The sequence below is a fragment of the Tachypleus tridentatus genome, chromosome 4 (genome assembly GCF_004210375.1).
Source record: "Tachypleus tridentatus isolate NWPU-2018 chromosome 4, ASM421037v1, whole genome shotgun sequence".
NCBI lineage: Eukaryota > Metazoa > Arthropoda > Merostomata > Xiphosura > Limulidae > Tachypleus > Tachypleus tridentatus.
The window spans coordinates 108,162,862-108,181,444 of record NC_134828.1 but is presented as its reverse complement, the minus strand read 5'-3'; the positions used below and the strand labels follow the sequence as shown (position 1 = coordinate 108,181,444).

At 33.6% G+C, this 18,583-nt stretch overlaps 1 protein-coding gene across 1 annotated transcript in view; it reads right to left on the bottom strand.

Annotated features, from left to right (window-relative positions):
- The window catches only part of LOC143249863 (macrophage mannose receptor 1-like), a 118,814-nt gene that overhangs the window by 49,027 nt on the left and 51,204 nt on the right, over positions 1 to 18,583 (bottom strand). Inside the window, exons 15-23 of the mRNA XM_076500424.1 lie at positions 12,698 to 12,838; positions 8,354 to 8,482; positions 7,898 to 8,046; positions 7,580 to 7,679; positions 6,863 to 7,122; positions 5,504 to 5,681; positions 4,365 to 4,514; positions 2,619 to 2,726; positions 1,693 to 1,860 (exon numbers count right to left, since the gene is read on the bottom strand). Of these exons, the coding sequence (XP_076356539.1) occupies positions 1,693 to 1,860; positions 2,619 to 2,726; positions 4,365 to 4,514; positions 5,504 to 5,681; positions 6,863 to 7,122; positions 7,580 to 7,679; positions 7,898 to 8,046; positions 8,354 to 8,482; positions 12,698 to 12,838 (1,383 nt within the window). The remainder of the gene's footprint in view (positions 1 to 1,692; positions 1,861 to 2,618; positions 2,727 to 4,364; positions 4,515 to 5,503; positions 5,682 to 6,862; positions 7,123 to 7,579; positions 7,680 to 7,897; positions 8,047 to 8,353; positions 8,483 to 12,697; positions 12,839 to 18,583) is intronic.

Here is an 18,583-nt window from a genome sequence, read left to right as displayed (position 1 = left end):
AAGATATATATAGTATATAAGATATATATAGTATATAAGATATATATAGTATATAAGATATATATAATATATAAGATATATATAGTATATAAGATATATATAATATATATAAGATATATATAGTATATAAGATATATATAATATATAAGTTATATATATATATATAGTATAGAAGTTATATATAATATATATAGGTATATATATAATATATAAGATATATATAGTATATAAGATATATATAATATATAAGATATATAGAGTATATAAGATATATATAGAATATAAGATATATATAGTATATAAGATATATATAGTACATAAGATATATATAATATATAAGATGTATATAATATATAAGATATATATAATATATAAGGTATATATATATATAGTATATAAGATATATATAGTACTCTAATTTTATCCTTGTTAGAAATAGTTGTTTTAGTTTTGTTTCACAAATTATGAAGTTTCTATTCTTATTTTTCAAACTTAACAGTTTAGTATAGTTTCTAATTATGTAGTTTTAGCATAGTTTTAGATTATGAAACGTTAAAATTGTTTCAAATTGTGCATTTACTGTTGTTTAAGATTGTCCAGTTTTAGTATAGTTTCAAATTATGTAGTTTTTAGTATTGTTTCAGGTTGTGCAGTTTTAGTATAATGTCGAGTGATGTAGTTTTAGTATAGTATCGAGTGCTGTAGTTTTAGTATAGTATCGAGTGCTGTAGTTTTAGTATTGTGTCATATCTTACTGTGTTAGTATAGTATCGAGTGCTGTAGTCCTAGTATTGTGTTAGTTTCGTATCGAGTGCTGTAGTCCTAGTACTGTTTTAAGTTGCGCAGTTTTAGCGTAGTGTTGAGTGCTGTAGTTTTCGTATTGTTTCAAGTTGTGCAGTATTAGTATAGTATCGAGTGCTGTAGTTTTAGTATTGCTTCAGATTTTACACTTTTAGTATAGTATCGAGTGCTGTAGTTTTAGTATTGCTTCAGATTTTACACTTTTAGTATAGTATCGAGTGCTGTAGTTTTAGTATTGCTTCAGATTTTACAGTTTTAGTATAGTATCAAGTGCTGTAGTTTTCGTATTGTTTCACAATTTACAATCTTAGTGTAATGTCATGTCTTGTAATTTTAGTAGTGTTTCAGGTTGTGTATTTTTAGTATAGTGTCGAGTGTTACGGTTTTCGTATTGTTCCAAAAGATACGTACTTTCAGTTTTGTTTCACTAGTTTTACGGTCTTACTTCCTAAATTTGTGATACTAGTTTTGTTTCATAAATTTAGGCGGTTTTTAACCATAATTCTGTAGTTGGACGAATTTCTATGTTGTTGTTGTTTTACCTACGTGTTTCCAGTTGCCTTAAGTTAGCTAGTCTTGTTTCAGAAGGTATGTTGTTTAACCTCTTTGTAACATAACATTCATACTGTTATGTCGACACAAACATGCATCAGTTTGTTTGAAAATTCCATTTGTCCTCACCAAGACTTGATGTGGCCCACAGTTCTGAACACCATTCTTAACTTAACAGGTAGATAGAGTTTGTAAGAAAGTTCAGTCCAGTGCAATTTAAAAAGTTCTGTGACTTATGCCTTATTTCATATGTTAAATCGTTTGTTGACTTGTATTAAATATTTTCTTTTTTTTTACAATTAGAGTCAAGATTAGCTATTAGTTGTATTAATTATTTACCTTTCTCTACCATACAAATATAATTTGTAACTGAACTGCAGGTATGGTCGTTCCATTTTAAGTTTTGAGGCCTCAGCTCTACACAGTGGTCTCTGTCGGGGTCAGAAGGTTCTCCTACCTCCCAGTTGAAGAAATCTGCAGGAATAGCATTCTCCCATTCATATCCACCTGGAAAAAAAAAGAATACCTGGGTCTGGGGTTTTAAATAAAATATGATATGAAAATTAAAATTATGTTAAGTGTACTGTTTGTTATTTGTGAACATTTGCCTGATATTAAATCTTTTTAGTATTTCAACGTTTTATAATCAAATTACGTAGCTCTATTATCTAATCTTGGCTATAGTTAGCAGTTTCAATTCACAATTTTCCCAATTTATTCACAACGGTTCATTTCTTATCAACATACTTCAAGTTTGTTTTGTATAATTTTACCTTTCAAAACAAAATTTATTTCAATGATACTGTAAAGTAACACATGTGAAATACTTGTAAAGACATCATTCTTATTTGTACCCTCTGAGGTACATCATCTTTATTTGTACCCTCTGAGGTACATCATCCTTATTTGTACCCTCTGAGGTACATCATCTTTATTTGTACCCTCTGAGTTACATCATCCTTATTTGTACCCTCTGAGGTACATCATCCTTATTTGTACCCTCTGAGGTACATCATCCTTATTTATACCCTCTGAGTTACATCATCCTTATTTGTACCCTCTGAGGTACATCATCCTCAGTTGTACCCTCTGTGTTACATCATCCTTATTTGTACCCTCTGAGGTACTTAAAGACATCATCCTTATTTGTACCCTCTATGTTACATCATCTTTATTTGTACCCTCTGAGGTACTTAAAGACATCATCCTTATTTGTACCCTCTGAGGTACTTATATTTTATCCTAACGTTAATCTGTGTGCTTACCGTCATGAGATTCGATAAGGCCAATCCACATCGACCGGCTTCTGTCGCTGACGTAAGGTTGAATCAGTTGTAATTCAGGCATAGAATGGAACCTGGCTAAGGAACCTCCTTTAGAGAAATGGAAAACAATTAAATTATCTCATAGTTACTGTGGTGATTTAACTCACCAAAATTACTACATATTGAAACTATGTTACTACACGACGGTGTTCTAAGAAGGACTGTCACATAACATTTAATTATATATTGTGTGTGTTTCTTCTATAGGGTTGAGTATATTACATTAAAGCGATTTTGAATGGGCAGATTAGTAAGTCACGTAACAGCCTCGGCTGATATAAAGATTTGAAGGGATAGTACGTATCAGAACTAGAGTAACTTACAATAGTATTGTTTGGTGCTACCAGGGTAACGTTATACCACAAAAAAAGTATATCGCCCACGGTAAGCATGTAAAACAAACCTTTTCGACGCAACATATTTATACACTCAGGTCGAAAAAGATGTGTTCGTTGCTTATTTCGAGAATTTAGAGTTTATATCTCTTCCAATTAATGACGTCGTAAATCATAAGTATATATATTAACTTGTGATGACGAAAAACCTCACTTGTAGAGAAAAATATATATATATATGTAAAAACGGCTGGTTTGGGTTGAGAACATTTTTATGTAGAGGAGTGAACAACGTTTCGACCTTCTTCGGTCATCATCAGATTCACAAAGAAAGAAAAAGGTAACTGACCGATAGCTGACCACATGTTTGAAGGGGGTTGTGTAACTAGACTCAGTTTTGGAAAATTTGCCATAAAGCACAGCTTTAATTTCTGGAACTTTTCCAAGTTTAGGAAACAATTTAAACCATATATATATATATAGAGAGAGTTATTTGTTTAGCGAGTTTGCTAGTCAGTTATAAGTAAACAGAGTTTGTCAATTTCTTTACTACTGTCACCCATGTAGCTAGTTAGTTCAATACTGCGAATTCTGAGTTTGTGTTTTGATAAAGAAATATTGCTACAACATCACCATTCACGCGAAATTCCTGTTTAGATTAGTTTCTGTGTAAAGTTTAGCCTATCGGAGAACATGTATGACGATAACAAAGTTAAAAAAATAACACGGTTTTATCTTTAATTGGACTGGATTTGGTATTACTGTTTTTTAAAAAAAATTATCCAATATAGTCTGGCCACCAAAAGAAATTATCTTGAAAGTATACTGGAAAGACAAAGCCAACTAAACGTGATTCAGATGGTTTATTTGTTCTGATTGACCTCCAGGTTACAACATAGATGTACAATATAGTTCAGGTCTAGAGGGCGCTACTTATAAAGTTTGTTTGTTTTTTGGATTTCGCGTATAGCTATTCGAGCGCTATCTGCGCTAGCCGTCCCTAATTTAGAAGCGTAACACAAGAAGGAAGGTAGCTGGTCATGATTACCCACAACCAACTCTTGGGCTACTCATTTACCAACGAATAGTGGGATTGACTGTCACATTATAACGCCCTAACAGCTGAAAGGGCGAGTATTTTTGGTGCGACTGGGATTCGAACCCGTGACCCTCGGATTACGAGCCGAGTGCTTTAACCACCTGGCCATGTCCGATCTAGAGAGAAGAGAGTTCGGCATATATATTTCTATAGTGTATTCACAATACGCTGATTAACTTAGAACAGCCGACTATTTCTAACCATTATTATAAACAACGTATTTAATGTATTCAGGTTTTAGCACATTCTTACCACGTTTTTTGCAGAAAACAGAAGCGTCGATCCAGGATTTTGTGTCTGTAGAGAAGTGAAAGCAATATGGACCCTGGATATTGACCCAAGAGTCCAAGTTTTGCGGACAACTTCCACTGATATGAGGAATATCAATAATCGGAGGTATCACTGAAAAAAACAGAAAGTCTGTCTAACTTCTGAATATCTAGCGTTTCTAATATTATCAAACGAAAACAAATATCAGCACAGACCTCCATGAGTAGCGCACAGCGATCCTTGTGGTTTTGTTTAAATATAATTAAAATTCTGAGCAACTTACTGATTTTTAATAACCTTTGTCAAACTTACAGTTCATATTTTATCACTGAATCATAGGTTGTTTTTTTTTCAGACTTACGTTTCATAAATTTACAGACTAATAACAAACGACTTTTCATAAGTTCTCAGATTAATGTACATCATTTCAGATAACACTTCATAACCGTGGAGGTTAACTAACGTTTATTTATTACTTCACATTCAAAAGCTTTATTCACTTTACTAACTTAATAGTATTTTAGTCTACAACTTATACTTTCACAAAAAACTCAGTTTTCTAGCTCACATTTAAAAACTTAACCTGCTGACGAATGTTTAAAAACTTGTAGTTCAAGAACTACAAATTTGTCCATTTTATTGTTTACGTATAAACATTACAATGTTTCTATTTCATCTTGTAACTTTACAGATGAATTAGTTTTCTGACTTACATTCTGTAACTTTACAGAGGAATTAGTTTTCTGACTTACATTCTGTAACTTTACAAATGAATTAGTTTTCTGACTTACATTCTGTAACTTTACAGATGAATTAGTTTTCTGACTTACATTCTGTAACTTTACAAATGAATTAGTTTTCTCACTTACATTCTGTAACTCTACAGATAAATGACAGGTTTTCTGACTTACATAATGTAACTCTACAGATAAATTAGTTTTTTGACTTACATTCTGTATCTGTAACTTTACAGATTAAACAGTTTTCTGACTTACATTCTGTAACTCTACAGATAAATTAGTTTTTTGACTTACATTCTGTATCTGTAACTTTACAGATTAAATAGTTTTCTGACTTACATTCTGTAACTTTACAGATAAATGACAGTTTTTGTGACTTACATTCTGTAACTTTACAGATAAATGACAATTTGTTTTCACATGGAACAACTGTCCATTCCTTTTCTTCCTGAAAGGCCACACATCGTGTTTTGCTGGTACTGACGCTGGTCGGCTGACCTTTAGCCCATTTAGTATAGAATACAGGCCACTTGTCTGACCATCGAAATCGTTCCTGGCTCTTGAAACAAAATGCGAATTGAAAAACTAATTTCCGTTAATAACTGTTGAATTAGTAAATAGGGTAAACGTTCCAGTTTATGCTATTGGAAAAAGAAAGTTGCTGAATTCACTTTCCACTTTACTTTAGTAAAAGGAAAAATTAGGATCTGTGTTGGTAAACAGTAGAGGGACAACATTTTAGTTTAGGAAAGAGGAAATTTGAAATGTCTTACAGTAATTAAATACAATAGTAAAAAAATCTTTGTCAGTTCACGTTATTTATCACTTAATTTAGTACAATATTCTACGTTTTGTATTTATTTAAAGTAATTACGAAACATAATATATGTGCAATATCTAATCTAAACAGCCCCTTTATAATTTATTTTATCTTTGAAAACTTCGATTAACGCTTCATAGATTTAATAGTACCAAGTATTCGAGAAAAAGCCATGAGATAAGGGCTTATTTGTAGCGTATATTGTGACGACTGTTTAGTCCGAGATGTTTGCATTTTAATTTCGCGCAAAGCTGCACGAGGGCTATCTGCGCTAGCCATCCCTAATTTAGCAGTGTAAGACTAGAAGAAAGGAAGCTAGTCATCACCACCCACAGCCAACTCTAGGGCTACACTTTTACTAGATGAAATTGGCCATAGAATTCACCGTCGCATGGGCCCGGCATGGCCAAGCGCGTTAAGGCGTGCGACTCGTAATCCGAGGTTCGCGGGTTCGCAGACCCGTCGCGCCAAACACGCTCGCCCTTTCAGCCGTGGGGGCGTTATAATGTGACGGTCAATCCCACTATTCGTTGGTAAAAGAGTAGCCCAAGAGTTGGCGGTGGGTGGTGATGACTAGCTGCCTTCCCTCTAGTCTTACACTGCTAAATTAGGGACGGCTAGCACAGATAGCCCTCGAGTAGCTTTGTGCGAAAATCCAAAAACAAACAAACAATCGCCGTCGCATTATGACATTGCCACGGCTGAAAGGACGAGCAAGTTTGGAGTGACGGGGATTCGAGCCCGTAACCCACAAATTACCAGTCGAGCACCCTAACTACCTGGTCTTGTTGGGCCCATTAATAACTGAGCTCCAAAGTATGGTAATAGAAGATGTTATCCAGAAAACTATTCTCTCTTTGATTCTTTTTAAACATTCTGTAGTTTTAATTCGTTATTAAAATTTGAATCATTTTACGTACAAACTGCACATAGAATCCATTCCACACGTTTTCGGTCGTAATGTCCAGTAAATTGTAGAGAAAAGCCTGATCGAAGAGGTTAGTAACAGATGTCAGGTGTCCACCTTGACTGACACAAAAATCCTCAGCTGACTTCCAAGATCTTACTTGACTGGCTTCTAAGTATACCTTGTAGCACGATTCTTGGTAACCGACATAGCCCTGCTCCAAGTGTGAGCAATCGTGATAGTTGGGAGGTTTCGACTCGGGTAAATTCGGATCTGTTCAAACAAACACAATACAAATAATTGCGTGAAATAATCACTGATATAAATAAATTACAATCAACTTATACAGATACTTATATAAACTCTAACGTGATTGAATGACCTGTAGAGAATGGGCAACATTCTCGAAAAACTGGATTTCTGAAGCAATGAGAACACAATTATACTAATCATCAACCTGCTACGAAACTTTAAAAAATAAAGAACAAATCATATAATTTAATCAAAGTCTAAAGTCACTGTTGAAGCTGTATGTGGTTCGATTGTGTGTAAAAAATTCTTAAATAACAGAGGTCGACCGATCTGGTTTGGATACTTCTAGACTCATAATTAGTACTTATCTTCAATACCTTTCACTCACAAATTACTCTTATATTTGTATAGCTGCAGTATCAACGGTTAGAGCTACTCTTATCTGATAACAACTTCTACATCTTTTAAGAAGACTTACCTTTATACCGTTGACAGATATAAGCTCTCTTTCCTCCGCACTTGTAATCGTTCCATTTTCCGGCACTAGGTGGCGTACCCATCATCTCAACGCATCTTTCCTGTTGGACGAAAATGGTCATTGTTGTTTTGTTGTTGTTATTTGTTTGTTTTGTATGAAATTCTACGATTATTCAAATGTTCAAGAAACGTCCTAAAACAATAATTTTGACTTCTATAACGCGTGCGTTGTATTGGTTGCATACGTTACTATCCATTGATTCATTACAAAAACACATTCTAACTGCTTTTTATTTTTAAAATATTTAAAACTTCTTACATTATATGAGTTTGGTTCTCCGGGACCCCAAAAGTCGAAGTCAAACCGAGAATTGTCCGACCAAACGAAGCGACCAAATTCATTTATAGGCCTTTGCAGTCCGATCCAAGCTGATTTTTTACTGTGACCTAACACGCTCGTTAAGAACACTGTAAATAACAATTTAATAAAGCTCAGTATATGCGTTGTTACTGTATACATGTATGTAACATTATTAATTTTCCAATGTATTATATTTATGAAACAATACACAGCTTGTTTTGTACCTAACCTTAGGAAGAAACTTGAAATTTAAGAGTAAATATTAATCGAGTGTAAGTAATATAATGGTTTAAATCTATTGCTTATTGATATGATTTGAAAATAATAGGAATAACTGTTCATTGGTCAGTCAAAGTGCAAATGAATATCACAGAAGTCATTCGTTATTAGTTATAACGTGATCCATCATATTACTTTGTTCCTTCATGCTGTGGATAGACATGAGGTCATGACCCGGTCCTTTGTTCCTACAGGCTTGACGCGCTTCCTCCCACGTCACTTCCTTTTTGTCATTCTCTTCACTAAAGAAGAAACATTTGTTCCCTATAAAACAAAGGCGTGCATTATATTTTGAGAATATAAACATTGTAGTATCCATAATGTTGTGTAAGATTAATCAATGTTACTTTACTTGTAAATAACAGAGACTGATGATTTTTAAACTCATAAAAGTTGTTTTGGTTTTAATAACAAATTTCCCATAATTTACCTACTTAGATTTTGAAAATAACTTTTTTATACTATGTAAGGATTTTTACAAATTGGGAACAGAAAAAAAACTCTTACTTATATCAAATTATTATTTCGTTTACAACAACACGTTTTATTATTATGTTTGTTAACAAAAAAATATAAACAACCCGAAATAAAAAGGAAGAACATTGATGTCAAACATAATATGTAACCTAATTCATCGTGATTTTAGGTGTATGTGAGTGAAATCTACGTCTTTTAGTTTCAAAACTACGTGTTGTGATCTGTCTCTGTCGTTTTAGGTCTGGAGCATCTGTCGTGTTTCCTCTGGAGCATCTGTCGTGTTAGGTCTGGAGCATCTGTCGAACATCTGTCTGATGTATTAGATCTGGAACATCTGTCGTGTTAGGTCTGGAGCATCTGATGTGTTGGATCTGGAGCATCTGATGTTCCACTCGTCACTTCATGAACATCTTAAGGAAACCTTTCCATTTTTTCTTCAATAACGTCGACATGATTTTCAGGGAAATGTGAGTGTAGAAAACGAACTTTCAACATAATGTTACAACCCAGCTCTCTAAATTTATCAAACATGTTATTCATGTTACAACCCAGCTCTCTAAGTTTATCAAACATGTTATTCATGTTGCAACCCAGCTCTCTGAATTTATCAAGCATGTTATTCATGTTACAACCCAGCTCTCTAAGTTTATCAAACATGTTATTCATGTTGCAACCCAGCTCTCTGAATTTATCAAGCATGTTATTCATGTTACAACTCAGTTATCTGAATCTATCAAACATGTTATTCATGTTACAACTCAGTTATCTGAATCTATCAAATATGTTATTCATGTTACAACCCAGCTCTATGAATTTATCAAGCATGTTATTCATGTTACAATCCAGCTCTCTAAATTTATCAAACATGTTATTGATGTTACAACCCAGCTCTCTGAATTTATCAAACATGTTATTCATGTTACAACCCAGCTCTCTAAGTTTATCAAACATGTTATTCATGTTGCAACCCAGCTCTCTGAATTTATCAAGCATGTTATTCATGTTACAACTCAGTTATCTGAATCTATCAAACATGTTATTCATGTTACAACTCAGTTATCTGAATCTATCAAATATGTTATTCATGTTACAACCCAGCTCTATGAATTTATCAAACATGTTATTGATGTTACAACCCAGCTCTCTGAATTTATCAAACATGTTATTCATGTTACAACCCAGCTCTCTAAATTTATCAAACATGTTATTCATGTTACAACCCAGCTCTATGAATTTATCAAGCATGTTATTCATGTTACAACCCAGCTCTCTGAATCTATCAAATATGTTATTCATGTTACAACCCAGCTATTTGAATCTATCAAACATGTTAGTCATGTTACAACCCAGCTCTCTGAGTCTATCGAACATGTTATTCATGTTACAACCCAGCTCTCTGAGTCTATCGAACATGTTATTGATATTTTCATAATTTTCGTTTTTGTTTCTGTAAAACATTCACGCTTCTTTTTTAACTTTTATCATTATTCTTTCGAACTGTTTATCTGAATTCAAGTTCCTAATATGAGGCTTAACAAAAATCCCTTCTTTAAGTTTAACTTATAAAAGAGGTAAGAATGTTTTACATAGACACTTAAAACAGTCGCTATGTTTTTCTAAGACCTTTACAAACTGTTTCTTCAAGCCGTGTTTTATGTAAAGTGGATGTAACAGTTCTTTCTTTGTGTCAACCAAACATTCACGTTCATGGGTTTTCAGCCCTGATATCAGACTGACTCTGCATTGCAATTGTTTCTTTATCCGGTGCTTATTTCGTGTTCTGATGTCCCTTTCACAATAAAAAACATGGAAACTTTGTATAACCAGATTGTTGACCCAACAGTGTACATGGGACTTTCAAGTCTCTACAAAGTAGCCAACCATGTTCTTTGTATTTGATGTTATTAAAGAGATGTTCCATGTTTTCGTACATTTCCTTCACATAAACCAAATGATCAACAGAATTAGAGGCATGTGTGTTACCATTGTGGAAGAACACATTTTAAGAGTTCTTTTGGATGAATCAATGAACAATCACCACTCACTTGGTTCATAGACTGCAGCTCTCAGTATTGGTATTGATTTAGCAGTATTTTGTGCAACAAATCAGTGAACCATCATGCTAAAAGTATGGTATAAACTCTTTCTCACAATTTCTGTACCAGTGAAATGATGGTCCTGGAGAAAGTAAGTTATCAGCTTTACGTCTGGACCACAAAATATTTGAAGAATCTATTGGCAGGACCAAACTTTTTTACCGAATCATTAAGTTCACTTTGCGTGAAACGTTGTGTTTCAGGATGACAACAACCCTATTATTATTCTTATTGGCATCACATTCAGAATTAGATGAAACTGTCCAAGAGTCTCTGATGGTGTAGGTACACCATGTTCAGGAGTAAAAGGCCTTACAGTAGAGCGAAGGTTCGAGTGTTGTAGCTTTTAACTTTACATGAGAAAAGATAGCAGTCATCTCTATGGTCTCTAGACTCAAGTGAAATCATTAGAATTTCACGAGACATTTTCTTACCTTTAGTCCCTTGCCTAAACTCTTCGACATAAAAGTGAAAACTTTGTCCTCAGCCCATGATTTATTTCGATCACCAAGTTTTATTCCAACGTATGCGTGATACGCTTTTTGACGAATTCTGTGATGTTTTGCCTTTGTTTCGTTAAAAACGGTTTACAACAAATATAACAAAGTATGTTGGGGTTATTTACACAATATTTTGTTGCCATAGTTATGAATAACTAGCACAGAAAAGAAAAAAAAATAATATTGTCACAGTGTACGCACAAACAATTGCTATTTAGATTGTTTATTTTCCGAAATTTGTGCAAAACTACTCGAGAGCTATCTGCGCTAGCCGTTCCTAATTTAGCAGTGTAAGACAAGAGGGAAGGCAACTAGTTATCACCACCAACCGTCAACTCTTGGGCTACTCTTTTACAAACGAACAGTGGGAGTGACCGTAACTTTTAACGCCCCTTGGCTGAAAGGACAAGCATGTTTGGCACGATCGGGATTCGAACCCGCGAACTTCGGATTACGAGTCGAACGCCTACCTTACCATGGCAGGCCATTACTATCTAGAAATGAGACGTCATGTGGCTTGTTAACCGTTTATATACAAGCGTCGTGTTTCTCGGGGGTTCTATAACGATCAGTAAGACGCTTATGTCGCGATTGGTCTACTATAGGTATATAACGATCAGTAAGACGCTTATGTCGCGATTGGTCTACTATAGGTATATAACGATCAGTAAGACGCTTATGTCGCGATTGGTCTACTATAGGTATATAACGATCAGTAAGACGCTTATGTCGCGATTGGTCTACTTTAGGTATATAACGATCAGTAAGACGCTTATGTCGCGATTGGTCTACTATAGGTATATAACGATCAGTAAGACGCTTATGTCGCGATTGGTCTACTATAGGTATATAACGATCAGTAAGACGCTTATGTCGCGATTGGTCTACTATAGGTATATAACGATCAGTAAGACGCTTATGTCGCGATTGGTCTACTCTAGGTATATAACGATCAGTAAGACGCTTATGTCGCGATTGGTCTACTCTAGGTATATAACGATCAGTAAGACGCTTATGTCGCGATTGGTCTACTCTAGGTATATAACGATCAGTAAGACGCTTATGTCGCGATTGGTCTACTCTAGGTATATAAATAACCAGTGTTTGTCAACATTAAGCATAACAAAATGGGGCTTTTATTTCAGTGAAGATACATGAAGCCTTAGCCCACCTGGCCATGCCGGGCCTTTTCCAAGGAAGACACATTCCTTTTGTATTTAGTTTTCTAATAAAGATTTGCATACTACCAAAACAGATTTCCCCTTAAAAATTGCTTAAAGCTAAGCCAACCATATGACCATTCCAAGATAATATAACAAACACATACGAGTCAAGTAGATTTTAGAATAAAACTTACCAAAGGTTATACTATTTACTAGACAGACTGACTTCCATTTAACACTTACCAAAGGTATACCAGCCAGATGGACAGTTTCCAGGAAGTGGTGTAGGTTCTATGGTTGGTGCTGGAGTCACCAATTTAGCATTTGGTACCTTGCATACTAAATTACCTTCCTTCAAGTCACAGTGGTGGTCCTTCCAAGTTCCTACGAAAGAAGAAAACTCAATACAGATTTGAATTTTATGTATCTTAAACGAAGAACTACCAAAGAATCGCAGCTTTAAATGAATAAGCTTATTATTAGTGCTTGCGGTATGAAAATCATATCATTTGCAAAATGCTAATTATGAAAACTTAATGAAAAGAAAGAACGTTCATTTGTAATTTCAAAACTTGTTCTAGAGTTGCAATTCACTGGCTTACACGAATCATCAGTTGTTGACTTATCTCAGCTCTACTAACAATATTGAAATTGTTAACTTACTAGTTACTCAAGTTTTGTTTCACATGATAGATGAAATTAGGCTATAGATGAAAAGACGACCATCTAGTGGTGTATCTCAGTTTTCTTCGTGCAGAAAGTGTACACAGAACGTGTAAACTATAAATATTGCATTTTTAAGCTATATATTTAAAATCATTGTAATTTGACCTTTTACCTTATATTAAATTATTGCTAAGCAGGAAACTTTGCGTTTAAGATAATTGTTGCTCATGTCTAAAGTAAAGGCTTCCCTGTGGCGTAATGGTACATTTGGAGACTTATAACACTAATATTCTGGGTTGTAAACTTATGCACTTTATAAAAAAACAAATTGCAATAAAGTGGTATAAAACATCAGGTGATAATTGTAAAAAACTTTGCCATAAACACTTCATAAATCTGAACACAAATGAATCATTTAAGAACAAAGCGTGATTGGTCCCCCTGTGTAAAATTAGTAAACTTACGGATTTACAACACTAGAGCCTAAGCTTCGATTCTCGTGGTAGACACAGCAGATATCCTCAGAAGGCGGACTCTGTTTTTGCCATAACATGATATAAGCTATAGACACTAAAATGTCAGTTCACCTGTATATCTATAATCATAAAAGGAGGGTATCTATGTGACCGTCATAACTCCAAAAGGAAGGAAGGTAGGAATATGAACTTTTGTATTCACGCAAAGTGGATCCAGAGGGTGTGCATCTTAGTATTGCTACTTATCCACGTACCTCCGCGCGTGTACGTGTGCATCCTTTTAATGGAGCAAGGAAGCCGAAAGAACACATAGAAAAGAAAGGTTCTTTACATGACAACTTCTAATAATAAGCAGAGAAACTTGAGTATTTTGGAAACAATGTGATGTTCCTTAGCAAAAACAATATGTATAGGTTATAATTTTATGCTGAAATGAGTTTGAATACACACGTTTCCACAGCTCATTCAGAATATATTAACCCGAGAAAGTTAGGTAATTACATTAGTTCAACATAAGACGCTGTAGTTTCATTGTTGAACATAAGACGCTGTAGTTTCATTGTTGAACCTTAAGCTTAAGAAACATATTACTATTTTTTTTATACAACATGTGCATTAACTTTAGACGTTTTGTTGGAAATAACTAATCTTTTGACTGTTGATATACAAGTAAACCGATATCACAAGCTATGAATTTGTTGTGATGTAAGTCATCAGATCTACTTTTAAAGTTGTTAATGTTACAAAACTAACATGATTAAATAATGATCAGTGTAGAAACTTTAAACATTCAAAGAATTTTCACAGTAAATATACAATTGAAAATAAGTTTCATACGATCGTAACACAGTTTTCTAGGAGGGATTCAGGATGTTCACTAATTTTAATAAAGGGAACATATCTCTACATGCAAGTCAACAGTTGGTACTTGTCCTGCTAATGGAAAAACAAGTACAACAAATATTAATGCCTCTGATAACGTGTTAACACATTTCCAGATGGTACGTCTCTTGTCTTATAATTAACTTAAAGACACTATTATAATTATTACAATATAGAGAAGACATCTAATTTAGGTGGCGCTGAAACGAGGTCAAGCTTTTAAAAATCTAGTAAGTGAATTTAGCTCTAAACGAATTCAATTGAGTTTCTTGTGAAATTCTTCAAAGTGTTTTCGGACTTAAACCAACCGAAATTCGGCTTTTCATCTTCTGTAACATTGTTGTTGTTGTTTTCTTATCAACGTGTTGGCTTCTTCTCAGTATCTTCAAATATCGCGATGAAACTTTGTTGAATGGACGGCAACTGCCAGTTATGGAGACAAGTGTAGAGGACGACGTTTCGAAAGTCTTCCGCCTTTCGTCTTTAGGTCTTATAATTAACTTCAGATATCGTTTCAATGTTACATCATTAAATATTCGATTTACAAGAACTTAAGACAGTTCGTTATTGTAATCAAAACTTTGCCATTACATTTTATATTAGTAACTTTAGGTAAAAATAACGCAGATTTTCGAATTGTTTAAGATTTATCCTAAGCCTATTCTGTTGAATTAATGTACCTCTATCAGTGAATATACTTGTTAACAATATAACAGGCAGTCATATAATACGGAGTCTTAACTTCTTGAAGGTCTAATAATTTAGGCACGTATAGAAATACAAGTAACGTCTATCTTAGAAATTCCACAATTTTTATCTCAGGGCCATATTCCTCTGACAGTATAATAACCCTTGATACTTGTAAATAGCAGAGAGTCTGTGTATCATCAAAACTAAATTTGTAGTTCGGCTGGAAATATCTCATCTAAAGTTTTAATACAGTTAATAACTGTTGTACGGTTCTAAACGATTCTTTCTGTGTTATATTTAAGTGAAAAATGTGAATTTTAAATCAAAAACAAAGTTTGTAAACCTGAAGCATAATTTCCTATTGATTCATCAGATATTGTGAATATACATACAGATTTCTGTAATGATACGTAAAGTGTAAGAACATTACTATGGTTGTTGTGTCATGGATATACAATTTGTTTTGTCTGCAAAGTTTATTCTATAATGATAGACAGTAAGCATATGTATGTGTGATGCTTTACAAATCTTCACTTATATATATTGAAGATATCAGTTTTAAGCTGTACAAGAGTGGTGTGTGAGGGTCTGTATGGCAATAGAACGGGCGGTTTAGTTTTTAAATGTTTTATACAGTTTTTAAAATTAAGAATTTTTTACTTTCTCCTTATGTTTCATTAATAATAATATACTTGAACAAGTATACGTAGTATGTATTATTACACTGAGGTGTAAGTCAGTATTTTACAAACTAAGGTGTTTTCTTAAAAACCACATTAGTATATCTTCCAGTTTTGTCCACAAATGTTTCAGTATGCTTGTTAAGCATGTGAACTAGTCGAAGAATAATCACTTGATCTATAACTGGAAATTTTTTTATGAATATACTTTGTTTTGTTTTGTTTGTTTTGTTTTTGAATTTCGCACAAAGCTACTCGAGGGCTATCTCTGCTAGCCGTCCCTAATTTAGCAGTGTAAGACTAGAGGGAAGGCAGCTAGTCATCACCACCCACCGCCAACTCTTGGGCTACTCTTTTACCAACGAATAGTGGGATTGACCGTCACTTATAACGCCCCCACGGCTGAAAGGGCGAGCATGTTTGGAGCGACGGGGATGCGAACCAGCGACCCTCAGATTAAGAGTCGCACGCCTTAACACGCTTGGCCATGCCGGGCCACGAATATGCTTGCACTGTTATGTGTCACTGTGAAAGTTTGATCAAACAAAATTGTGAAGTTAATTGTTATTTTGCAGATGACTCTAATGTTTTAAGAGTTTTATTTGTATAGTATAATTGAACGCGAATAATCTATAGAAATGGTAAATTTTGTTATTTTAGGTATTAGTAACTGATTGTTTAAAACTTATTATGTGGCGACATGTATAATAGCGATAGAATTTTATTTCTAACTGTTGATTGCATATTGAGACAATGAGGTCATCAACCTTCTCTCACAGCATAATTGTATTGATGTGACTACCTTATTATCTTTGACACAAGTTTGAGATCGCGTTTATGAGCTAATTTCAATGTTTGTGAATCGTTAACAAAAGTGTATATATATAATCAACAAGCCATTTATTTGTTATTTTTAATTGTTGCGCAATAAACGACCAGACTAATGTGATGAAGGTGTAAAAATACGTTTTTGTCCAGATTACTTGACAAAATAAGATTTGTTAAAATCCTACAGACAGTCGTTAAAATAACGATGCTAAATCTAGGGTATGACTCGTGTATTTATGTTGTTAATAAAGACTGTTGCAAAGTTTGTAACATAATACATGAAAAACTGATTTTGGAAAAAGGAAAAGTCAGTAAGGTATTCTTCAACATAAATTTAGACAGGTAGTGTGTTCTCGTAATTGTTATGATACTGATTGTCAGTGTAATAAATCCTAATGGAAATATTTATGTAAACGAAACCATTGTCCTGTCTTTGGTATAAAAATAAACTTATTGCTATTACAAGATAAGTTAAAAACTGACCATTGTAAGTGGTGTGAAATCTTCGTACAGTATACACCAAAAATGTTTCTCAACACAAGACGTGAATGTATAATGAAATATTACATATTTAATTAGAGTCGATCTTGTGTTCTAAGCCGACTAATACAGTCTGACATTTGTTCTGTCTGCCACAGTATTATAATTAATTCGGAAAGTCACTGTGCACTTGTATATTTATTAACATACATGTTTCAATATAGAATACAGGAGGTAAATATGAATGACAATTATAAACAATGTTGAAAGTGACCCCCGTTGTCATCAATACAGACCTGGATCCTTCTTATTTTGTTTCTAAACTCTGCTATCAGTTTCTGGCTTGAAATAGACTGAATAGACATATGATTACAAAACTGCACAGTGACTTTCCGAACACCCTGTAGAATAGCAGTTTTATATTATTCTAAATGGAATGGCTTTACTGAGTTTTCTTATAACAACAAAAGCATAACAAGGACTGAATATTAACTTGTTAAGTTAACCCATACAGTTTGGTAAGTATCAGAGGCTATTATATTGATAGATAACATTAAAGTTTCTTCAGTCCATTCTGTACAGTTGTAGACCAATGGATGGTTAATTTCAGTATCCAGTTTGTTAAGCTGAATATTAAAAGAGATAGGAAGTGGTCACTGGTTAATGCAAAGTGAACCGTAAGTCCTGGGGGTGAGGTAAAGGGGCAGGGATTATAGCAAGGTAGAGAACTGTTAATATCCCGTTCTGTGTAACAATATGTCTGAATATATTCATTCTCCGTTTCAACAGAGTGATATTTACTATAATAATTAGTGTCAAAGTTTCATTGTATTATAAGTGGATAAACTTTATTAAGTAACAACAGAAGTGTAACAAAGATTGAACACTAACTTGTATGAAACTAATTTAACCCATACATACTTCAGGATATTGTGTTGTCAGATAAAAACTGTCCAAACTGTGAGATGGTTGATGTAAATATTTCTTTATGAACTTATATAATTACACCTTCAATAGATTAAGATTCTGTATCTAACTTTATGTTTTATATTTAAACGATGAATACGCGAGTTCTAGATCGAAACTCAGTATAATGGAGGTAACAGCTTATTTAGATCGCAAATATATTGAAATTATGAAACGTGAAATAAAAAAGATATATATTATCTCTTATCATAAGAAACATGAAAGACACAGAAATAGAATTTATGTTTTTGTCTATTTATTATAAACAATCGATATACCTACTTTTCACATGTTTCCTGTCTATAATATATTCATTTGTTTTTCACATCGTCAGATGAATAAACGTTTGAATATTCTCTGATGAGTAACACGTTTAAGTCTTGATATGTAAACTGAATGTCAGTTTTAAACTGTAAGTAAAGCTGATTTAGCTTTCAAATATTTTGTATAATCTCTAAGAT